At 47.4% G+C, this 25240-nt stretch overlaps 1 protein-coding gene across 2 annotated transcripts in view; it reads left to right on the top strand.

Moving 5' to 3' along the window:
- hsd17b4 (hydroxysteroid (17-beta) dehydrogenase 4) overlaps nucleotides 1–25240 on the top strand; it is a 235015-nt gene that overhangs the window by 201396 nt on the left and 8379 nt on the right. For both annotated transcript variants that reach the window (XM_085986923.1, XM_085986934.1), the window contains exons 21-22: nucleotides 13762–13851; nucleotides 16816–16954. In XM_085986923.1, the coding sequence (XP_085843049.1) occupies nucleotides 13762–13851; nucleotides 16816–16954 (229 nt within the window). The remainder of the gene's footprint in view (nucleotides 1–13761; nucleotides 13852–16815; nucleotides 16955–25240) is intronic.

Genomic DNA, 25240 nt, shown 5'->3' with positions numbered 1-25240 from the left:
CCGGAGGAGCAGTGTGTCAGAAGGCTGCGATTTAGAAAGGAGGTGGTGACTGAGCTGTGCCAGCTGCTTCAGCCAGATCTGCAGCCTCAGATAAGGTGCAGGACATCTCTTGTCGGTGGCTGAGAAGATGCCTGCTGGCCTGAACTTCTACGCGAGCGGCTCTTAGGCTGCGCGTCAGAGGCTGATCAGAAGTAGCTTCTAGGCCCCTCTCACGGAATGCTTGCTGCCATTCCAAGAACAGGAATGGAACCAGTCTGATACCCCCCAAGCCTGTGAAGGGCAAGATGCATGTAAATAGCAGGCATGGCCATTGTAAATGAAAAGTGTTTCATTACACAAAATGTGGTTCCTTCAAACATGAGAAAGCTATGGCAACAGAAAGCAAAACTAATACACTGACACATAACTGGCTCTCACACCCGGGAGACTGTCCAAAACATAAATCACATTCCGACCATCTTCCTTGGCCTTGATTCCACTGCGCCAACCAAAGCATCCAATGCCCCATCAGTGAGGCGTTCCGCCCTCTGCCTCACCCTTTCCATGTCTTGCTAGGCTGGTGCGCCACAGGTAGGCTCCCACCGCTTTGAAGGCCTACAAGGCAGTGAGTGTGTCTGGTGATGCCAATTGACCTGCCCCTTTAAGAGCTGGCTGGCGCCAGTGTGTCTCAGGGAAAGTGATTATTGACAGCACCCTCACTGTGCCCCGCCGCCGGGTTAGCGCCTTAAGAGTAGCGTGCAGCGCCTGATTTAGCGCCGCAATCACCTTTAGGGGCGCTGCAACCCAATATCGCGCTAGGTGGCGCTAAATTGCGCCTGGCGCTAAACTTTGCGCATCGCCAGGACTAGCGCCCCAAACGCGGCTATACTGAATTTCTAGGCCAAAGCCTTCAGGCTTGTTTTTTAACGCTCTTAGACCTATTAGAATTATTATTTACTGTGGCCATGTTTGATTTAAACCGTTGATTTCTCTGACTGCCACTTTTGTTTTTCTCCTTCCTATCTTTTGCTTTTATCCTTGTTTCCCTTTCCTCTGTCCCGCTGCTCAGGTTCCCAACTCCGTGCCATTTTAGTTTAAACCCTCCCCCAAAGCATAGAAACATAGAAGATAGGAGCAGGAGTAGGCCACTTGAGCCTGCTCCGCCATTCAATGCGATCATGGCTGATCATCCAAATTCAGTACCCCGTCCCTGCTTTCTCCCCATACCCCTTGATCCCTTTAGCCTTAAGAAATATATCCAACTCCTTGAGCACTAGCAAACACTCCCCCTAGGATATCGGTCCCGGCCCTGCCCAGGTGCAAACGGTTTGAACTGGTCCCACCTCCCCCAGAACCGGTTCCAATGTCCCAGGAATTTGAACCCCTCCCCCTCGCACCATTCCTCTAGCCACGTATTCATCTGAAATATCCTTCTATTTCTACTCTGACTAGCACGTTGCACTGATAGCAACCCTGAGATTACTACCTTTGAGGTCCTATTTTTTAATTTACCTCCTAACTCTCTATATTCAGCTTTAAGGCCCTAATCCCATTTTTTACCTATATTGTTGGTACCTATATGCACCACGACAAATGGCTGTTCACCCTCCCCTTCCAAAATGTTCTGCAGCCGCTCTGAGACATCCTTGACCCTTGCACCAGGGAGGCAACATACCATCCTGGAGTCTCGCTTGCGGCCGCAGAAACGCCTATCTATTCCCCTTACAATAGAATCCCCTATTACTATAGCTCTACCCCTCTTTTTCCTCCCGTCCTGTGCAGCAGAGCCACCCCTGATGCCAGGAAGTTGGCTGCTGCTGCCTTCCTCTGATAAGCCATCCCCCCCAACAGTATTTAAAGTGGTATATCTGTTTGAGGGGGAGATGGCCACAGGGAACCCCTGCACTACCTGCCTGCACCTACTACTCTGTCTGTTGGTCACCCCTTCCCTTTCTGCCTGTGCAACTTTTGCCTGCGGTGTGACCAACTGCTCAAACGTGATATCCACAACGTTCTCAGCATCGCGAATGGTCCAGTATGTATCCAATTGCAGCTCCAGCGCCGCAATGCGGTCTGCCAGTAGCTGCAGCTGGACACACTTCCTGCACACATAGTTGTCAGGGACACAGGAAGTGTCCCTGAGTTCCCACATAGCACAGGAGCAGCATACCACGGGGCCGGGCTCTCCTGTCATGACTTAGCCTTTAATTAATTTAAATTAAATTAAATCAAATCAATCCCACCAATTACACTACAGTTAAATGGTATATTTAAGGGCCCTGGTTTACCAACAGTCCCCGCTACACCACAGAGAGCTTAGAAACTATAAATCACAGAGTTAAAGTTTAAAAAGAGAGAAATACCAACGAATCACTTACCTGCTTTCTGGTGACGTCACACTTCGATTACTTTTTACTTCTCTCCCTCCCTCGGAGATTAGTATGCCTACCTGAGCCTCGCCGCTGCTTTTAACTTCGCTTCGGTTGGTTCCTTGCAGGTCTGCTGCCGCCGCTCTCAAGCAGCATCAAGTGAGAGGAAGGATGGGCGGAGGCACAAGTGGAGCATAAATGCCGACATGGACTGGTTTGGCCGAATGGCCTGTTTCTGTACAGTATATCTTATGTAATAAGAAAGTCATGGGCCTGCTTTCCATGATTTCCTGTCCACTTTTTAGAAAATATCAGGCAGCCGGCTGTTGATGTTTGAGGGCTCTAGAGATTTACTGTTATTGTCAACTTTTTGACTAAAACAAGAAGTGCAAACTCTGGACTCTCATATTAAAAATGTAAGTTAGATATTTTAGGATGAGGTTAGCTTCATTTTAACCAAACATGAAATGTTTAAGATTTATTTTATAAGCAAACTAAAGTAACCCAAATAAAATGAAATTATTTTTCTTAAAGTTGTAGGGGGAGAAATTCAGTTGTTAGCGCCAGCCTTTAGCGCCTTAAGAGGGCGATAAGTGGGGCGCGAAGCGGCTAGAGCCCGGGCACGGCGAGACCTGCACCTCTTGCGAAATTGAGCGGACATTTAGCGGCGGCACAAAACCACAACGCCTGCTCAGCTGCGCGCGCAGATCCTGACATCATTTCATGGTGCAACGCCCTTGGGGCGCCCCGAACCAGAACTTCAGTGGCGCCCCCCCTTTCCGCCTGGCGCTCCCAGCGACTGGTTGACTGGAACGGTGATGCGCCATCAATTACTCAAAAGACTGAGGTTGAGCGAGTAACAATCAGGCTTTTATTAACTAAAGAATGAAGGTCTTGTCTCGAGTGGTCGACCCGTCCAGAATACTAAGGGACTGGGAGGTAGTCACTTATATACCTGGAATAGTGGGAGGAGTCAGCCGAGGCATGTCCAGACCTGTACCTAGTGGAATACACATACACATACAGACAGATATGACAGTGGTTTACCACAAACGGTTCCCAGTCGCTGTGGGGCTGGGGGGGGCGCTATTTAAATGGGGCTCTTCCTGGCTTCTTAGTGGTAGCCATTTTGGACCACTCCTTCTGTGAGAGAGAGAGATTTGCAGAGAGACAAAGGGAGAGAGCTTTCTGCATTGAGTCTGCGCTCGCAGAGGTACTTCTGGCTTCAACCCAGAACTTTGCAGTTGGATTGATTTTTCAGTGCCATAGCCTTGAGTGGCCACGTATGGGGGCTGCAATGTGTGGAAACGTTGGGTTTCTCCATTTTAGTGAGAGGGCTCAGAGATGCCGAGAGAGAGTGCGTATCATGGCCAGACGGAGGAGGGCCAACAGGCGTCGGCACAGGAGACCTTACCCTCCCAGGGTATTCCGCCAGCAGTTCTCCTACCTCAACATGTCTGAGGAGCAGTGTATTTGGAGGCTTCGATTCAGCAGGGAGGTGGTCACTGAGCTCTGCCACCTGCTTCAGACAGATCTGCAGCCTCAGCTGAGGAGCAGGACGTCTCTGTCGGTGGCAGTGAAGATGACAGTGGCTCTCAACTTCTATGCCACCGGCTCCTTCCAATCCGCTATTGCCAATGTCTCCCAGTTTGCGGTGCATTGCTGTATCCGCCAAGTCACGAATGCCCTCTTCAAAAGGAGACGTCAGTACATTTCCTTCCCCATGACCCTGGACAAGCAGCAAGAGCGTGCAATGGGATTTGCAAGAATAGTGGGCTTCCCCATGGTCCAGGGCGCCATTGACTGCACGCATGTGACTTTGCGGGCGCCTCAAGAGAATGCCGAGGATTACCGCAACTGGAAGGGGTTCCATTCGTTGAACATGCAGTTGGTGTGTGACCACAGACAGCTGATACTAGCTGTCAATGCCCGCTTTCCAGGCAGCAGCCACGACGCCTTCATCCTGCGCCAGACTTCTGTGGCAGACCTTTTCGAAGCCCCGGCTCACCCAGGAGGCTGGCTTCTCGGGGACAAGGGCTATCCTTTGTGCACCTGGCTGATGACCCCGCTCCGTGCGCCCAGCACCCCTGTTGAAGAGCGATACAATGACAGCCATCAAGCGACCAGGAACATCATTGAGCACACAATCGGCGTGCTAAAGCAACGGTTCCGCTGTCTGGACCATTCCGGGGGAGCCCTTCAGTACTCACCTGATCAAGTCTCCCATTTCGTTGTAGTGTGCTGCATGCTGCATAACCTGGCTATCCTCAGGACTCAGCCACTGCCAGCAGACATTGGAGCACCAGCAGAGGAGGAGGAGAAGGAGGAGGAGCACCAAGACGGAAGGGAGGCACAAAGTGCAAGGGCCGTCCGTCAGCGGCTTATTGCAAGTCGGTTCCAGGCCCCCTCTGAGGGAGTGGCTTGTGCCATTGAAAGAACATGAATGGAACGGTTCCGCAAACCCTGAGCCGGTCAAGGCAACAAATAGTTCAAAGAACAATTGTGCACAATCTGAATAAAGACAATTATTTATTTAACAAACTGTGTGCCCTTCCCGCGTGACAAAGTAATACAGAGAAACCCCCAAAAAAGCAGTCAGACACATAACTGGCTCTCACAACCTGGAGACAATGAACAAAAGAGTTAACAAAAAATGACCACGATCCTCGGCCTTCACAAAAAATTTACAGCATTTTGCCACACCTCCTACTTTTTGGCCTTCGAGGGTGATCTGCTTCGCTTGCGAGATTGGCCCCTTCCCACCCTGCAGCTCCTCCGCAATGGGACCCCAGTGGCTGGGGGAAGGCTGCCGAGTGTCAGATAGTGAGTCGGCAGATGCCCTTGGGGGACGGCCTGGACCAGCTCTGGGCCTGGAGGGCCCGGCTGCTGACTGCTCCAACTCTGCATGGGCGGCAGCAGTCTGTCCTACGGGTGGTGGCAGGTGCAGTGGAGGCGTGACAGTGTTGGCAGCAGGAATGCTGCCATCCTGACCGAGGACACACACTCCCTGGTCGGATGACACACTGGCACTCCCACAGGGCAGCACTGCAGCATGCGGAGCAATCTGCTGAAGCACAGACTGCTGGCTTTCTGCGGCGCAGCGAGGGCCCCGGTGATTCGTGCCCAATCCAGCGAGGGTGGCAGCAGTCAGTGCTCGTGTGGCCTCAATCTGCGCCTGCATCAGACCAGCCACTGACTGCATTGCACCACTAAGCACTTGCGTGGAAGCTGCCTGTGCTGCGCCGAAGTCCTGCAGACTCCTTGCCAGTGCTGCGCCGAAGTCCTGGACACTCCTTACCAGTGACTCAATGGATTCGGGCATCCTTGCCACTGCAGCCATGAGCTCAGTGTGCCTGTGCTCCGCCTGGACGCTCATTTCAGCGAGGAGCCGCACCTCTTTTGCGCTTACTGTAGCAGGACTCGAGGCCAGACTCTCCCTCCGGGGAGAAGGCCGCCGAGCTTCCCTACCCCCCTCGCGTTGCTGCAGCCCGCTGGGCCCCGGAGCTTCACCCTCCTCAGACCCTTCCTCCCTGCTCCCCTCCAGGGAAGACGTGTCCCCATTATGGCCATGGGCTGCCTCGGCTGAGGGAGGCACTGATGGTCCGGCTTCCTCTTCCTTCTCGCCTTCAGAATCACTCACAGTGGCAGCTTGAGGGCCCGCCTCCTCACCTGGTGATTCACCATCTGAAAGCAGGGAGGTACAAGAGTTGCTTTAGCGTGAGGACAGGGCGGCAGCGAGGGAGGCATGAGTGCTGCAATGCACTGTATTGGTTCGATAGTGGCAAAGAATGCTGGTGTGAGGCACAAGTGGAAGGAGAGAGGTGAAAAGGTGATGACCTTACCATTGGTGTCCAGAACGGGGTCGGCATCTCCAGTGGTGACTGGGCCAATCAGCCGTAATGCGCTGGACTCGCTGCTCCAGATCGCTGAGGTCTTTAAGGTGAGGCCGGCCTCCCCCGTCCGTTGCTGCTGCCTCCTATTGTGGGCCAGCTTGCCCTGCAAGAGAAAGGACGGGCTCTGAGTACAGTGTGAAGCCCTGATCTTGGCTGCACTGCCTCCCATGGTCGAATAGCCCTTACAGTGTGGAAAGTGGTGAATGTGCATGTGAGTTTCATGAAAGCCCCATAGGTGTTGGATGAGGGCTGACCATTGGGGCTTTCAGGACCCTTTGGCCATAAAGTGAGGTGCACATGCAGGGATGAAGAGGATACTGAAAAGGGTACTCACCCTGACAACCCGAGTGAGGTTGTTGAACTTCTTCCTGCATTGCACAGGGGTCCTAGGTACCATGCTGCTGGAGGTCACTCTGTGAGCCACCTCCCTCCAAGCTGTGCGGTAGTTGGTGGGCAGCGGCCTCCTGTCACTGTCTGGAAACAGGATAGATCGCCTGCGCTCCACTGCGCCAACCAGAACCTGCAGGGCCCCTTCACTGAACTGCTGCGCTCGCTCCCTGGCCCTCTCCATGGTCCTAGGCGTTAGAATGTGGCAGCAGGTCTGTCCAGGCCGAGAATCAAGGCTCCAATGTGCAGGGCGTGACTGCAATCCAAATCGACCCTCCCCCTTTAAGAGCTGACCGGCGCCAGCGTGTCTGCCTGCAATCGCTAACTGGCCGCACCTGCGCTACGCCCGCCCTCGGTGGTAGCACCTCGCTTCTCCGGCTTAGCGCCTTAGGACAGTCGTGTAGTGCCTGCTTTAGCGCTCCAAGCACCTCTTGGGGCGAAGCAGGTCAATTTAGCTGAAGGTGGTGATAATTTGCACCGGGCGCTAAATTTCGCGTCCGCTCGACTATAACGCCCCAAACGTGGCGATACTGAATTTCTAGGCTGTTGAGTTTCAGTGTTAGTAGCCCATTCATTTTAACTCCTATGCAAATCTGCTTCAATTAGTTGTCCACTTTTTACTTAAAATATGTATTGGCTCTATTACAACCACTCCATGTGGCAAAGCATTCCATGCTTCAATAACCCTCTGCCATATGAAAAAAAAGCTAGGCATAAATTTAAATTGATGACTCCTCGTCACCGAATCCCTAACCAAAGGAAATAGTCTTTCCTAATTTTAAAAACCTGAACTAAATCTCTTCTGGAGCCTTCTTTGCTCCAGTGGAAATAATCTCAGTAGCTCCTCATAACTATAGTTTTCCATCATGGCATTATCCTGGTGTTAGATATGGTAGCCTAGTGGTACTGGACTAGAAGCCCAGATGGTGTCAAATCCCACAATGGCAAATTGTGAAATTAGATTCAATAAATCTGGTAATTTCTGAAAAGGCTGCTGAATTATGGTTTAAAAAAAAAAGTGGGAATGTGCCACCCCTTCCTGCTCTGGTCTAGATGTGACTCCAATCTCACAATGTGATTTACTTTTAATGCCCTGGAACAACTAGGGATGGACAATAAATGCTGCTAGTGCTGTCTTGCCAGTATCATCCACATCCCAAGAACAAATTTTTAAAAATCTGCATTGTATGCACTTAATGGCTTTAATGCACAAAGCTGGACACAGTACTCTAGACTAACCAATGTTTTGCGCAAATTTATCATTACTACTTTACTCTTGTATTCTCCATCCTTTATTTATAAAACATGAAATGCTGTTGACCTTTTTAATGGCTATATCTAACAGCACTTGTACTTTCAGGGATTTATGTATCTGAACCCCTAGGTCTCTATGTACATGTACACCCTTCATCGTATTTCCATTAGGCGTATAATCATATAATCACAGAAGTTTACGTCACAGAAGGAAGCCATTCGGGCCATCGTGTCTGTTTTTACTCCTAAAATGTATGACCTCGCTGTTACAAATTCAGATTTGCCATAGATACTTTCTTTGGTTCGTTGGTATCAGTCGCTTCCGTAATTGGTTTGAGCATCTTATGTTCATGGAAATAACTAACAATTGTACAATATCGACTTGTACAGTAGTATAGCCTGGGAGTGTAACATTAGTTACCCCCTTGTGACCTGAACTAGATAGTTGTGTCTTTCACACGTGTACTGTTTCAGTCTCTCTGAAGCCAGACTGAGCAAACACTTGGTGAAATGAGCCCTGATATGAATTGATAAGCTGCTTCATTTCATAATGAATACGCATACAGGGTAACAGTTATGATCAGATTCACTTAGTTCAATCAGTACAACTTGTCGTGGTGCAATAATAAAATAAACTAATGTACATACTACACTTCTTCACATCATTGGGTTATCTTCCTTGACTTAATAATTTCATAACTACCCCCTTCATTGTGTCATTCTTGGAGCCTTTTGCTGAGTCTCACTGCTTTGCAGCTTTCTCCTCAAAAGCCTGAGTCCCTACACAGCGTATTGTTGCAAAAACCTCTCTGACTGCTGGTACCTGTTTCTCTGCCTTTTTTTATCCCTTGTTGATCACATCTAGAAAAGGAAGGCCCATCATACACCCTGTTGAATGCCCAGAACCAGTATGCTCCCAGATGTGAGGTGTTGGTTGATGGTGGAGCCAAGCTAACAAATTGCTTATTATCTACAATCCATGACGAAACAACATCAAAGCTAGTACAGTTAGCATCTTAACTGCCTTTTGTCTCGGAGCCTATTTTTAAGTTGCCTGAATACACTATGCTTTTAGAAAGAAAAATTAAAAGTAACCCCTTTTCCAAATTCCTTCTGTTTATAAAAAAAAAGTCAAAAGTTACACTCCTATTTATCCACATTAAATTACACCTGCCGCTTTTCTGCCTACTCCACTAACCTGTGTCTTCCTGCATTCTTTTACAGTCCTCTTTACTGTTTGCCAAATTCCCTACTTTTGTATCGTCATCAGTATATTTTGAGCCCCTGAAGTACAACACTTCCAACGCTTCTTCAGTCCAAGCAACACCCATTTATGAAACTTTTGTTCTTCAACCAACTTTCTATCCATGCTGTTATATTTCCTTATACCATATGCCTGAATGTTTCTAACATGCCGCTTGTGAGACTTTATTGATTGCAACCTTAAAATCTATAAAGACTATACCTACTGCATTACCTTTACCTATTTCAATCAGTCACTTCTTTAATGAACTATTAAGTCTGTCTGAATACACTATGCTTTTAGAAACGCAACAAATCCATGCTGTCTGTCCTTGATTAACTCATGTATTTCTAAATGCTCAATTTTATCTCAAAGTAAGAATTCTAAGAGTTTGCCTACAATTGACGTTAAATTAACCAATCACTACCTTGGCCAGAAAACTACCCCAGGTATCGATCACTCTTTGCATAAAGAAAATTCTTGTGACATCTGTCCTAAATTTTCCTTTCACCATTTTTAGCATATACGCATTGTTCTATTATCCTCAGATACTTTGAAGTAGCATTTTGGATTAACCTTAAATGTTAATTGTGCCTTTTAGCATCTTGAATATTTCTCTTTCTGTCATCTCCTTTCATAGACATTTAAGAGTCAATGAAGTAGTGTAGACTAGAGTCGCATGTAGGCCAGACCAGGGTAGGCATGGCAGCTCCCCTGCTCTGAAGCACATTAGTGGGCCAGTGGTTTTATAATTAAAGTTCAGTAGTTTTTATGGGGTTTTTTTTCCCCCTGCTGCGAGCCCAAATTTATCATATTTATTGAATTCAGTTTCACAACTTACTATGGTGGAATTTGAATTTGACTTCTGGGCTCTGAATCCAATAGATAACCAGTACACTATTGTACTAATGAAACTAGCCATAATTTATAATGTTATAGTTTACATTATCTGTTCAGATTTACTTCTGGAATTTAGCTGTTGGGCCATAACCTATCTTTTATGAATTTCTTGCTGGAAATACATGAAGGAATTTTGAAATCTTAGAATTAATTTAACTATATATATTATAATATACTAGCTGAAGTGCCCGGCGGTGCCGAGGGTCTTTTGAGGGCATGTTGTTGTTGGAAGAGAGAGAGAGAGAGAGAGCGACTGGGGGGGGAAGAGAGAGAGCGACTGGGGGGGGAAGAGAGAGAGCGACTGGGGGGGAAGAGAGAGAGCGACTGGGGGGGGAAGAGAGAGAGCGACTGGGGGGGGGGAAGAGAGAGAGCGACGGGGGGGGGAAGAGAGAGAGCGACGGGGGGGAAGAGAGAGAGCGACTGGGGGGGAAGAGAGAGAGCGACTGGGGGGGAAGAGAGAGAGCGACTGGGGGGGGAAGAGAGAGAGCGACTGGGGGGGGAAGAGAGAGAGCGACTGGGGGGGGAAGAGAGAGCGCGACGGGGGGGGGAAGAGAGAGAGCGACGGGGGGGGAAGAGAGAGAGCGACTGGGGGGGAAGAGAGAGAGCGACTGGGGGGGAAGAGAGAGAGCGACTGGGGGGGAAGAGAGAGAGCGACTGGGGGGGAAGAGAGAGAGCGACTGGGGGGGGGAAGAGAGAGAGCGACTGGGGGGGGGGAAGAGAGAGAGCGACGGGGGGGGGGAAGAGAGAGAGCGACGGGGGGGGAAGAGAGAGAGCGACGGGGGGGGAAGAGAGAGAGCGACTGGGGGGGAAGAGAGAGAGCGACTGGGGGGGAAGAGAGAGAGCGACTGGGGGGGAAGAGAGAGAGCGACTGGGGGGGAAGAGAGAGAGCGACTGGGGGGGAAGAGAGAGAGCGACGGGGGGGGAAGAGAGAGAGCGACTGGGGGGGAAGAGAGAGAGCGACTGGGTGAAGAGAGAGAGCGACTGGGGGAAGAGAGAGAGCGACTGGGGGGGAAGAGAGAGAGCGACTGGGGGGAAGAGAGAGAGCGACTGGGGGGAAGAGAGAGAGCGACTGGGGGGAAGAGAGAGCGACTGGGGGGGAAGAGAGAGAGCGACTGGGGGGAAGAGAGAGCGACTGGGGGGAAGAGAGAGCGACTGGGGGGAAGAGAGAGCGACTGGGGGGAAGAGAGAGCGACTGGGGGGGAAGAGAGAGAGCGACTGGGGGGGAAGAGAGAGAGCGACTGGGGGGGGAAGAGAGAGAGCGACTGGGGGGAAGAGAGAGAGCGACTGGGGGGAAGAGAGAGAGCGACTGGGGGGAAGAGAGAGCGACTGGGGGGAAGAGAGAGCGACTGGGGGGAAGAGAGAGCGACTGGGGGGAAGAGAGAGAGCGACTGGGGGGAAGAGAGAGAGCGACTGGGGGGAAGAGAGAGAGCGACGGGGGGAAGAGAGAGAGCGACTGGGGGGGAAGAGAGAGAGCGACTGGGGGGAAGAGAGAGAGCGACTGGGGGGGAAGAGAGAGAGCGACTGGGGGGGAAGAGAGAGAGCGACTGGGGGGAAGAGAGAGAGCGACTGGGGGGAAGAGAGAGAGCGACTGGGGGGAAGAGAGAGAGCGACTGGGGGGAAGAGAGAGCGACTGGGGGGAAGAGAGAGAGCGACTGGGGGGAAGAGAGAGAGCGACTGGGGGGAAGAGAGAGAGCGACTGGGGGGAAGAGAGAGAGCGACTGGGGGGAAGAGAGAGAGCGACTGGGGGGAAGAGAGAGAGCGACTGGGGGGAAGAGAGAGAGCGACTGGGGGGAAGAGAGAGAGCGACTGGGGGGAAGAGAGAGAGCGACTGGGGGGAAGAGAGAGAGCGACTGGGGGGAAGAGAGAGAGCGACTGGGGGGAAGAGAGAGAGCGACTGGGGGGAAGAGAGAGAGCGACTGGGGGGAAGAGAGAGAGCGACTGGGGGGAAGAGAGAGAGCGACTGGGGGGAAGAGAGAGCGCGACTGGGGAGGGGGGAGAGGGGGGGGGAAGAGTCCCTGAGCCCCCTGATCCCCGAGGCTCGCCCCCCCACCCCCCCCCCCCGAACTCCCGAGCCCCCTGATCCCTGCCCCCCCGAACTCCCGAGGTGGGCCCCCCCCCCAACAACCCCCCCCCCCACCCCACCACCGAACTCCGGAGGCCCGATCTTCCGAGCACCGGCCCCCCACCCTCCAGAGCCCCGCCCTCCCGAGCTGGCTTCAAGACCGCCGATTGCGGCTGTGAGAGACGGCCGGCGGGCCCAGTTGCCGGGGTAATCCTTCCCGCTCACCAAGCCCCGGCTGAGATCCGCACTCCCGAGCGCCCCGCCCGAGCCGAGCGGGGAACAGAGAGACGCCGCGTCTCAGCTGCTCCTGCTGCGCGCGCACCCTGACCCTCGTGGCTGACTCCGTTGCCCTGGCCGGCGGGCCCGGTTGCCGGGGTAACCCTTCCCGCTCACCAAGCCCCGGCCGAGATCCGCACTCCCGAGAGCCCCGCCGCCCCTGCCGAGCGGGGAACAGAGAGACGCCGCGTCTCAGCTGCTCCTGCTGCGCGCGCACCCTGACCCTCGTGGCTGACGCCGTTGCCCCGGGTAACGTGACTGGGGGGGGGGGGTGAGGAGCTTGGCAGAAGCCGTGGGACAATTACCTAGCTCGGGCCTGCCTGGGCAAGAAAGGCCCAGGCTTTCAGGCCTAACAAAAACGGGGAAAGGTAGGAAAAAGAATCTTCAGGTTAGAGAAAATATTTACAAATGAATCTAGTTTTTTTTTAAACAATTTAATAAAAACAATTTTATTTTGCTGGAAATGTATATTTGAAAAGAAAGACGCAGAAAGCAGGAAAAAGAATGGAAGCAAGATGGCGGCTACTCACCTCGGTTCAGAACGATAAGGCCCGCCCCCACACACAGCGTAGGATTGGTCAAGCGTCCCGTCACTCGACCGTAGGAGGGCCTGGCCGCACACGCCAGCAACCCGGCGTACGACTGGTCGACCTCGAGGTCACTCTGTCGCTAATGAGCGGATAATGAGATGCTAATGAGCGGAATGTTGAAGGTTTTTCGGATACCGCGGGCGCGATTTTTGTCCGGCCGAAACGTAAATACGCTGAAGACCGTTTTGGAAAGGTAAGCTTTCTTTCGACGTAACGCACGCGTAGGTACGCTCTATAACTTTCGAGCGCATACCATACAGACGCACACGTGAGGACAGACAGAAGGACAGACAGACAGAAGGAAGCATCCGTTTATATATATATATATATATATATATATAAGATATAAATGGGCACATATATGATCTATGTGGAGACAGAGAGGTGAATTTCACCAAGAGTTCTCCCGCTCATCCTTTTTTGGGGGATTTCCACAGCTCTTGCGTTGAATCGGAAGAACCCCTGTGGAAATTCGCCCCCAGTGTTTTATTATGTTTAATAATCAGATTAATTGATAATATAGTTTAATTATTTCAAACTCTATGATCAAAATATTGTGTTGTTAAACTGTCTTCTTTAGGTTGTATGGTATTGCAAGTTGTTTTCTTAGACCTGTAGTTCTAGAAACATAGAAAAATAGGAGCAGGAGTAGGTCATTCGGCCCTTCGAGCCTGCAACTATATAATGTTTATGTGCTCCAGATGTACTATTTAACATTTCAATTTTGTGAATTTTGTTTTTAAAATAAGCAGTGCCCTTTTGAGTTTTTTAAGTCTTTAATATTGTCTTTTTCCTCCGCCTCCCTTAGGTAAAAGAAAGCAATGAGGTTGTACTTGCAGGGGCGTATGTGGTTCTGGAGGACACTGTGTATAAACCCAAAACTAATGGCACTGGCATGGTAAGCTGGACTACTTGGCAAAAAAATAAAGGCACTCTACTTTCTAAATGTTATTTTCTTATCCATTTGAAAATTATATTTTGAGAATAGTGTTGACTTTTGAGAGTTATAGACACAAATATGTTGCATAGTGTTACAAGAGACTTGTGAATGCCCAAAATAAAGGGACATATACGGCAGATTAGTTATATAACTTGAAAAATCACATGTGTAAAATTGCTTTACCTTGGTTAGAGTCAATTATTAGTATAGTGAGTGAGTTACTTCAGAGGTCAGTAGAAGCAAAAATTAAATAATTGATTATTGACTTTATTCTTCCTTCAATTTATTATCTAAAGGCAAATTCAAGTGACTCAGCAAGCAGTAGTGAAAACTACTAATCATAAAACAGCAATATTTTAGGAAATTAAATTTCATATTCTCTATTTAAGGTTACAACAAATAAAAAAGGGAAAAGTACTCTATATAATAAGAAAACAAATTACTGTGCCTTTAGTTGTCCACCTATAATTCTTTGCTTGGTTGAGACAACTTGATTGCAGATTTATACTGGCACTGTTACATCGCACAACACCATTTCCATGTCTGCCCAGGTTGCTAACGCTAGTTCTTGCTCCTGCCCACAAACCATGGGTGGTACAAGTCAGGATATGGCCATTTCCAATGATATTTAAATGGATCTTCACTGCTCTTGGATAAAATGGCAGACCTTTTGGGAGACATTTTGCTTGTATCAAATTGTGGGGTTTTTTGGTTACTTAAATGATTTCAAAGTAATTGTAGTTTATGTAAAACATTCTGAACTATTATGGGGCTTTTGGTATTGTACTTATTTCTTCATAGATGAGACAAATGAGCTTTAATAGATTTTTCTCATCCCTCAATTTCATTATGTTCTTGTGTTCTTAAATTTGTGTATTTTTTAAATTTGGTATGTTAACACTGGGACTCATTAGATTTTGCTGGAGCGAGGCATCTCACTACATGCCTTGTTGGTTAGACTTGTTTGTGCACATTTGGTTTTTAAAAATTTTGCCCACAAATTTTCTGGAAGTGCGAGCTGGTAATGGTGAAGTGAGAGCGTCAGGGCATCTGGGACCTTGGTGAACAATGGGATAAACACTACCTCCTTAACCAATGAGATTAAAGGATTGAGAAACACACAGGAAGGACTGAGAAGATAGATGAATTAGAGTTGGGTGAATTCAATGTCAAATCAGGGACTGACAGAGAAGTAAAGAGAGGGAAAGAAAGAATGGATAAAGAGATGGAAAAGAAAAGTAAGAAAAAAACTTTTTTAAACATTTGATGTTTTTAAAATCTCCAACAACCTGAAGGAACAAGACTCCAAACTTAATTGTTCACTTTATGGGCAAGAGAGGTTGATTGGCAGTCATTAATAATTTTTTTTTCTCTCTCACATGGCAGCTGTCAATCATTCTGCCATTGCCATTTACACTTCATCTGGAGCCATCTTTTGTTTCTTAACATGTCCCAATACCATCTCCTCTTGCCTTGCACCATCATCCCTTTTGTCTTTTAATCTCTCCTGCCTTCCATCCTATCACAGACCTTCCCTTTTGTTCTTTCCTCCCCTCCCGCCTTTCCCTGCCCCTACACTTGCTTAAAAACCTGTTACATCTCCAACTTTTTCCAGTTCTGACGAAGGGTCATCGACCTGAAACGTTAACTCTGTTTCTCTCTCCACAGATGCTGCCTGACCTGAGTATTTCCAGCATTTTCTGTTTTTATTTCAGATTTCCAGCATCTGCAGTATTTTGCTTTTGTATTAATAATTATCATGTTAACGTGCACTGTTAATTACTATGCTTAACTTTCTGTGGAGAGTTTAATAGGCAATTAATGTGCATTTGCAGCAACTTCATGAAAATCACAGGGCTGTTAGGGGCGAGATGCCGTTTTCGTGAAGCTCACGGTGGAGCGGCGCAAATCAGGCCGCAACTTATGGTGATTCACAATTCATGGGCTATCTCTTCCTCGCCACAAGTTACTGGCCGATTTGCATATTAATAACAGCATGCACTGTTCACATTAATTTTTCCAGCAAATTCTAGGCCATTGTTTTATGAAGTACAGATTATTGCATTTTTTGAGAAACTTTTGTGCTAAAAACATAAATTAGTACATTTTGTGTAAATGAGCACAGAACATAGAGAAAAGTGTGAGACCATTCAACCACCAAATATATTTTGCATTTCTGCATAAAAAGTGCTTGAAATGCACATAGAAAATCATAGAATGGTTACAGCACAGAAGGAGGCCATTAGGCCCATCTAGCCCTTGCCGGCTCTCTGCAAGAGCACTTCAGCTACTCCCACTCCCCCTGTTGAGGAACTGATCTGATACTGTAAAATGATGAGACTGGTTTTACTTCTTGTTCCAGCTATTACTCATGCTTTGTGAAAAGATGTACCACATAACATGAATTCTCCAAACGCTAGAATTTCAGTTGATTAATCTTGAAAATTTGGCTGCCAAGCCTGAGACTGGTAGTTCTGACAACCTTATTAGAAGGGAACCCTGATCAATTTTAATGCTGAATTAACCTAGAATAAAAGGTTAAAGTAATTTTTTGGTATGTCTAAATTTCCTTTCTCAATAAATTTGAAACTATTTTGTTCTGTTCTTTTCTAGTTCAAAATTACTAGTAGTGTACCATATATTAGTCCAAGATTGAACAGCCTTAACCTATCTGGGCTATCAGTGTTTCCCCATTCCCTAAATTTATAATATTTAGCATTAGGTAAAATATTTTTTTTGCCAATCGTATTGTGAAGTGTAAAAAATAGCATTGCGCATTGCATGAAATGTTCCTTTACAGGTGTCCTGTCTTGTCTTGGTCAATACAGTGGAGTAGTACTTATAGGAAATAGTTATTCTCTTTGTGAATTCACAAACCTTGAATACAGAATTACTATAATTAGTGTCATTTTCTTCTAACAGAGAGTAGAGCTCCAAAGTGACCTTGTGTTTGCAGAAATCAGTCGCCGCATTAAAGATGTTGGCAAGGAGATGGTGAAAAAGGTGAATGCAATCTTCCAGTGGGATATCACTAAAGATGGGAAGACTGCAGCGCAGTGGAGTAAGTTATGTAGTTTGGTAAAATTATTTGTATTTTCATTCTGACAAAAGTCTCCAAATCAGACATTTCTGACCATGAGGATTGCAGAGTTTGTTACATTTATGGAGTTTAGGAAAAATGAATACTGACTATATGGATGACCAAGGAGGTAACAGAGAAGAGATAAGGGTAATGCAGTAGATGTTATATATCTAGATTTCCAAAAGGCCTTCTATAATTTACCACACAATAGACTAATGAATAATGCATGCGGAGTCAGGGACAAGTAGCAGAATGGATAGCTAGCTGGCTGCAGAGTGGCAGATGGTGGGAAGTGGGGTCCCACAAAGATCAGTGTTCACAATTTATATTAATGATTTAGACTTTGGAATCAAAACCCCATTTCTAAATTTGCAGACAACACCAAATTGAGGGTGGGGGAGGGGGATAGTCAATACTGAGGAGGTCTGTAACAAATTACAAGGCAACATTAATAAACTTGCAGAATGGGCATATAATTGGCAAATGATTTACAACACAGTTAAGTGTGAGGTATTACATTTTGGTAAGAAAAATAAGAAGGTCATGTGTTAGTTGGAAAATAAGAATCTAAATGGAGTAGAGGAGCAAAGGGATCTGGGAGTACAAATATACAAATCACTAAAAGTAGCGATGCAGGTTCATAAGGCCATAAAAAAAAAACTAAGCACTAGGATTTATTTCTAGAGGGATAGAACTGAAAAGTAGAGAAGTTATGCTAAACTTGTATCGAACCTTGGTTCGACCACACTTGGAGTACTGTGTACAGTTCTGGTCATCATACTATAAAAAGGATATAGAGACACTGGAGAGGGTACAAAAAAGATTTACAAGGATGATACTAGAACTGCGAGGTTGTACCCATCAGGAAAGGATTAACAGGCTTGAAAAGTGATGGTTGAGGGGTGACCTAATAGAGGTCTTTAAAATTATGAAAGGTTTTGATAGAGTAGAAGCAGAGAGAGTGTTTCCACTTGTGGGGAGGAGAAAAACTTGACCACCAATATAAGATAGTAACCAAGAAATCACATAGGGAATTCAGAAGAAATGTCTTTACCCTGAGAATGTGGAATTCGCTACCACAGGGAGTAGTTGAGGCAAATAATATAGATGCATTTAAGGGGAATCTAGATAAGCATATGTGGGAGAAGCAAATAGAGGGTTATGCTGATAGAGTTAGATGAGGAAGGATGGGAGGAGGCCTGAGTGGAGCATTAATGCCACCACGGACTGGTTCTTTGTAATTCTATCTAGTTCTTTGCTCTACAATGCAGTCACATTATGACTGAGAAACTGGAGTGTGAGCAACAAAGAAAAAGTAATCGCTTTAAATTAACTTTGTTTTTTTTAATACAGTAACTTTAAAATTAGATGGATTTTAAGTTCTTATTTTGCAGAAGCCTCATTATTTTAGTGGTATGCCTTAGCGTAAGGATATAGCAGTAGTGCTTTAAATCTACTTTTAGATTCAGTCTGTATAATCCCAAACTAGATGATGTCTAGAGTACTTTTTCTAATTTAGGCATCCAAAGTAGGTAACATTAAAGCATGCTAAGATAATAAAAGCTCAATGCCTAAGGAATACCAAGACATCACGTTGGGGGTGTAATTCTACTTCGGTGAGGCCGCAAAACAAGCAGTAGTGGATTGGCTGCCCGTTATACACCCGCACGATTTTTCTTTCCATTGTGTTCAGTGAGCGAGTTTCCAATCTACTGCTGCCATTTTGCACCCCGCCAAAGCTGAATTTTACCTACTATAAATCAGGAGGTATGCGGATAGTCTTTTGGTGGTGTAAAATGTCTTTTTACTGAATGAAATAAATAGAGTTTTTGCTTTGATTAAAAGTAGTGACTGGGAATTGGTCCCTTTTATTTTATGATGGTTTCTTCTGTTTTCCACATCTATGTAAGAAGCCTGACCTATACTGATATAATCCAACCTAAAATTTAACGTAAAAATAGTACGAGAATAGCTTGTTGCTACAGTTTGGCGGGGGGGGGAAATTGAGTCGCACCCCCTTTGGAGCGCTAACTTCACCAGGTTAGCGCCTCGATAAAATTAGTGCCCCCGCAACTGAAATTCACCGGTCGCGCCCCAAGAGGGAAGCGGGCTGCTACTGGAAGCGCCCCGCCTCCCTCTTGGGGCGCTGTGAGTGAATATCACGGCGCTATGTGCCACAGCGCCACACACTGCGGCACGTTGTGCCGCGGTACTGCAGGCCTTCCTCCCCTTCTCAAAGGGGAGGGGCCTTGCGCAGTGATCGGAGTGCCGGCAAAAGAGCCCGGCACTCAAGAGAAGTGCCGGGCTCACGGAGCGCAGCCAGCACTCCGCAGAGGGACTGCTCAGGTGGCCGGAGACGGCAACGGGAGCAGGTGCTGGCAGGCGGCCAGCAACAAAAATGGCCGCCCGGCACCTTCCTTATAATTTGCGCTGCCCCGGCCGCAGGTAGGCCCCCCTGACCCTGTCAGACATAGCATCTGGCGGTAAGTAAGGGGGCGCTACCGAAGATTGCGGCCGGGGCGCAGCGCACGGCGATGACGTCATCGCCGGCGGCACATAACCACGTGGCGCTAACGGTTTCTGCTGCCGCTAACCTCCTGCTGAATTTTGCGGGAGGCGTTGGCGGCGCAGCGCCCAGGCGCTAGTTGCTTTGTGCCCCGTTGGCACCCTCTTAGGGCGCTAATGGAAGGCGTAAAACAACCAAATTTTTAGGCCTTGATTTCCTAACCAAAGATTTGTGAAACAGTTCGGGCTAGTTGAGACCTCCAAGTTGCATCTTTTTTAAATAGCTGATCACAGAAAAATTGGTCTGTGACAGACTAAGTAGGATTTAAAAAGTACAAAAGTGGGCTTTGTGTTTTACTTTAAAATGTAGATGCTGACATTGCTTTAAGTAACTAAAACAAAGAATGGCAGCGTTAAACTCTCTGAAAATATGCATGTTAAAGAAAAATAACCGGTGGAAATAGCCATCTTTGTAAAATTTGAAATGGAGCCAAATTTAGCCTTATCCTCTGACTTAATAATCCAATTTTTTTTGTTTTTACTACTGTGCACTAGAGGCAAAAATAAAACTGTCTACTTCAGATTCAAAATACCTTTTGGCATTTAAAAATTGTAGTGTATGTACCTTTAAGAGGAACTATGTTTTTGAAGCCCCTGTATACTGTAGTACCAGTTGTGACCACTCGGGTATATAAGCCTGTGTAGCGTCTGGTGTTGTTAGTTCACCTCCAGACTTTGTTCAGTAAACACTTGTTAAATCAACTCCTGCATTCCGTGTCTCCATTAACACACGGATCTAACAGTGGCGACGAGTTAGAAACGAACTTGCCTGCAATTCGGCAGCACCTCAAGGGGATCGATTCCTCAGACGAAGGTCGAAGCCAGAAGCAAAAAATAAATAAAAAATAACTCGAAGAAACTCGAAAACGAGGGCCAGGCTTGGTCTCCAGTCTGTGGTTTCCCCAGCTAAACGGGCTGGTGGCAGGTAGTGCACTGATCCTTCCTGGGCTGCGGCGGGCTAGAGCTCGATTGGGTGGCTCTGCAACGGGGCCGGGCAGCGAGTCGGGAAGCAGAAGCAAAGAGAGAGAGAGGGTGGAGCACTCAGGGCGTGGCCAGTGCTGCGAATCAGGTCGGCGTTCGGACCGAGCAGAGGGAGGGGAAAGTCCCAGAGGGTCCGCTCCACGACGGGAACGGTTCTCCAAGTAACGGAGAAACTATTGAAGTGATATATAAAAAAAAATAGAAATACCGCGAAAAGCTGCAGGTCACAACGGGAACCGCGGAGAACAGCGTTGGCAGCAGCGGCGGGAAAGCGCGGGAGGCGCCATCTTAACTCGGCGGGGAAGAAAGAAAAGCGCGGGAAGTGCCATTTTAGATTTTCAAGATGCCGAAGACTGGCAATATTACTGCTTTTGATAGTGATATAGAAGATTGGACCACATATGTGGAAAGAGTGGAGGTATATTGCAAGGCGAATGAAGTAGCGGATGATAAAAAGGCATTGGTACTTCTAAATCTGATGGGCGCAAGGACATACGGGCTGTTACGAAACTTGATCACTCCAGCCAAACCGATGGACAAGAATTTTAAGGAGATTGTTGATACCTTACAGGAGCACTTAAACCCAACACCGCTGCTGATAGCAGAACGATTCAAATTCTTCAGGAGGAATCAGCACAAGAATGAAAGTAATGCTGATTACCTCACCGAATTACGAAAGCTGTCAAAGCACTGCCAATTCGGGGCAGGACTGGCAGATTCTCTACGAGACAAATTCGTCTGCGGTCTCCGAAGTGAAGGAACACAGAAAAGACTACTTTCTGAGAAAGATTTGACGCTGGACAAGGCTTTCAGTGTGGCTGTATCATACGAAGCAGCAGCAAGAGGAGCTGCAGAGATACAGCAAAAGCCACAGGACTTCGACACCCATGAAATGACACGGGGTTTCGAGAGATGTTATCGCTGCGGCAGATCCACCCATGACCAGAAGGACTGCTGGTTTAAGGACAAAGCATGCAGGCAATGCGGAAAGATGGGACACATTGCACATGTATGCAGATCTGGAAAGAAATCCGCTGACAGTAAAAAGGTCAATAAGGAAAAGTACAGAAAGGTACAAATGATGACGGACAGTAGCTCCGAAGACCAGAAAAGCGATAGCGACTCCGGAAACAAGAGACTAAGCTGTCTCAAATTACATAATGTAATTGCCAAAGAAGATTTCCAGACCATTTGGGTTACCCTCATGATAGTGGGGTCCCCAGTCAAAATGGAGCTAGATACAGGATCAGCTCTGACCATCATGAGTCGACGGGATTACGAGCGGCTATTTCCGCATATACCTTTGAAAGACACATCCATTGTCTTGAAGACATATTCGGGACAGAAAGTATACCCCAGAGGGAAAATAAGGGTGCCTGTTGTATACAACGGCAAGGAAATACAGAAGTTGTATTTATACGTTCTGCAAGATGGTGGTCCGCCGTTGTTGGGACGTGAATGGATCAGAAAGATACGTTTAGACTGGCACTCCATTCAGGCACTGACGATGACCAGTAAGAAAAAAAACGATGATGACATCATACCTGGACGATTAAAAGAAATCTTGGCTAACGCCAAAGAAGTGTTTCAACAGGAACTAGGAACCCTGAAAGGCACCACCGCCTCAATAAAAGTGGAAGATGCGGCAATTCCCAAGTTTTTTAAGGCAAGGCCGGTGCCATACGCAATTCGTCCATCCATCGAGGCAGAGCTGGAGAATTTGGAAAAAGCAGGCGTGTTATCCAAGGTAGATTGGAGCAAGTGGGCAACACCCATCGTCCCGGTCATGAAGAAAACATTGAATAATGATAAATCTGAAGAACAGAGAAAAGTTCGCATCTGTGGGGACTTCAAGGTGACTGTAAACCCGGTTCTTCACACGGTACAGTGTCCTCTTCCGAGGATAGAAGATATTTTCGCCTCACGATCCGGAGGGAAACGTTTCACCAAAATTGACTTGGCACAGGCATATCTACAGATGGAGGTTGAGGAGGCCTCTAAAAAGTATCTCACGATAAACACACACAAAGGCCTGTACCAGTACAATCGACTGGTTTTCGGAGTGGCATCAGCGCCGGCTATCTGGCAAAGAGCTATGGAGCAAGTCCTGCAAGGGATTCCGGGGACTCAATGCTACCTAGACGACATCCTTGTAACAGGAGAAAACGACAACGAGCACCTTGCCAACTTGGAGCAGGTGCTCACGAGGCTGAGAGAACGGGGCCTACGAGCAAATCGCCCCAAATGCGAATTTTTCCAGAAACAAATATCATATTGTGGCCATGTCATTAACAAAGAAGGGTTGCATAAGTCACCTGAAAAAATTGAAGCGGTCGTAAAGGCCCCAGCGCCTGAAAATGTTTCACAATTAAGGTCGTTCCTGGGATTAGTAAATTACTATCATAAATTTTTACCAAACTTGTCGACGGTTCTGCACCCGCTTAACGCACTGCTACAAACGGGAGTAGTTTGGAAATGGAGCGAAGACTGTAAACGTGCCTTCCATAAATGCAAAGGCTTGATCACGTCCAGGGAAGTGTTGGCTCATTACAACCCATCACTGCCAATCAGACTGGCGTGCGATGCATCCCCTTACGGCGTGGGAGCAGTATTATCGCATAGATTCCCTGATGGCTCGGAGCGACCAATAGCTTTTGCGTCACGCTCATTGAACTCAGCTGAGCGTAACTGTGCCCAGATCGACAGGGAGGCACTCAGCCTGGTGTGGGGGGTGAAGAAATTCAACCATTACCTACACGGACAAAAGTTTACCTTGTTGACTGACCATCAACCCCTCGTCTCCATATTCAACCCTAAAAAGGGCTTTCCCATTATGACAGCGCAAAGGCTACAGAGGTGGTCCCTTTTCCTAGGGGCACACCAATATGACATAGAATACAAAGGATCAAAACAGCATGGGAATGCTGACTGGTTATCGTGCCTACCGTTGCCAACGGTGGAAGAGGTGCCTACAGTGGACCCAGTGGAGATATTCCACTCGACCATAGTGGAATGTCTACCGGTGACAAATTCTACCATTGAAAAGGAAACGCGAAATGACCTGACTCTCTCACGAGTCTACGATTTAATGGTGAAGGGATGGCCAGCACATGGCGAACCACTGTTGCCAGCATTCTTGCAAAGAGGAGAACAGCTGTCAGTGTGCCGAGGAACCTTGATGTGTGGATCCAGAGTGGTGATTCCACCCAAACTCAAGGATAGAGTGCTAAAGGAGCTTCACGAGGGGCATCTGGGTGGAGTGAAAATGAAGAACTTAGCCAGAGCGTTTGTGTGGTGGCCAGGTATCGATGGAGACATCGAAGAAATGACCAAGAGCTGTCTAGGATGCCAGAAGGTCCAAAACGCCCCACCACAAGCCCCTCTACATCCATGGGAGTGGCCCTCATCTCCATGGCAAAGGGTACATATCGACTTTGCTGGTCCATTTATGGACTCAATGTTCTTAATCGCGGTAGATGCACACTCCAAGTGGCCGAAGGTAATAAAGATGTCCTCCACCACCACGGAAAAAACCATCACAGTATTAAGGACCATATTCGCCAGGAATGGGCTGCCTGAACAGATTTGTTCTGATAATGGACCGCAATTTGTATCCGAAGAATTCAGGAAGTTCTTAAAAAAACAATGGGGTTAAGCACTACACGTCCGCCCCATACCATCCCGCCACCAATGGATTGGCTGAAAGGTTTGTCCAGACCTTCAAGAAGGCCATGGGTAATGAAGACATAAATCTACAACATAAGGTAGATAACTTCTTGTTTGCGTACAGGAATGCAACACGTGGTTACAAACCAAACCCCCGCCATGATGTTTTTCAATAGAAGACTAAGATGCCGGCTGGATTTGGTCAAGCCAAACGTCAGAAGGGACGTAGAGAACCGGCAATTTCAAAGCATGAATGAAAGGCCAACTAGAACCTTCCAGATAGGTCAACCAGTTTTGGCCCGGGACTACCGTACCGAGAAATGACAGCCTGGAACTATTTGCACATGACTAGGACCGCTGATGTATACCGTGGACATTGGAGAAAGCATAATAAGACGCCATGCTGACCAGATCATAGAGTCATCCGAAAAAGGACAGCCTACACCACAACTCTATACGCCTAGTGATGAAGCAGAGATACCCATAGTATCTACCTCCGATCCGGTGATACTGGAACCAGATGGACCCGATAGTAGCATTGAAGCTGAATCGACCTTGCCAAAAGAACCTACTACACCACCGAGGCGTTATCCGGACCGAGTCAGGAAGCCTCCAGAGAGACTGAATTTGTAATTGATTAACTTCAGCAAATGTGTATATTATTGTTCTTGTAAAAATGTTATTTAATGATTACTTTAAATGTTATGTACTATTTATCTCAAAGGGGAGGAATTGTAGTGTATGTACCTTTAAGAGGAACTATGTTTTTGAAGCCCAGGTATACTGTAGTACCAGTAGTGACCACTCGGGTATATAAGCCTGTGTAGAGTCTGGTGGTGTTAGTTCACCTCCAGACTTTGTTCAGTGAACACTTGTTAAATCAACTCCTGCATTCCGTGTCTCCATTAACACACGGATCTAACAAAAATGTTTTAGTTAACAGTAAAGCAATTATTCCTCTAACTGTTTTGGTAAGTTTTCCTTAAGGCTCTGCAGCATATGCCACAATTTTATTAACACTCGGTTGCCAAAGTGCTGGTTATTCTCATCATT

This window comes from Somniosus microcephalus, chromosome 1 (assembly GCF_052327205.1).
Source record: "Somniosus microcephalus isolate GS21.2 chromosome 1, FLI_Smic_1.0, whole genome shotgun sequence".
NCBI lineage: Eukaryota > Metazoa > Chordata > Chondrichthyes > Squaliformes > Somniosidae > Somniosus > Somniosus microcephalus.
The sequence above is the reverse complement of the archived record's forward strand: the minus strand, read 5'-3'. Positions and strand labels throughout refer to the sequence as shown.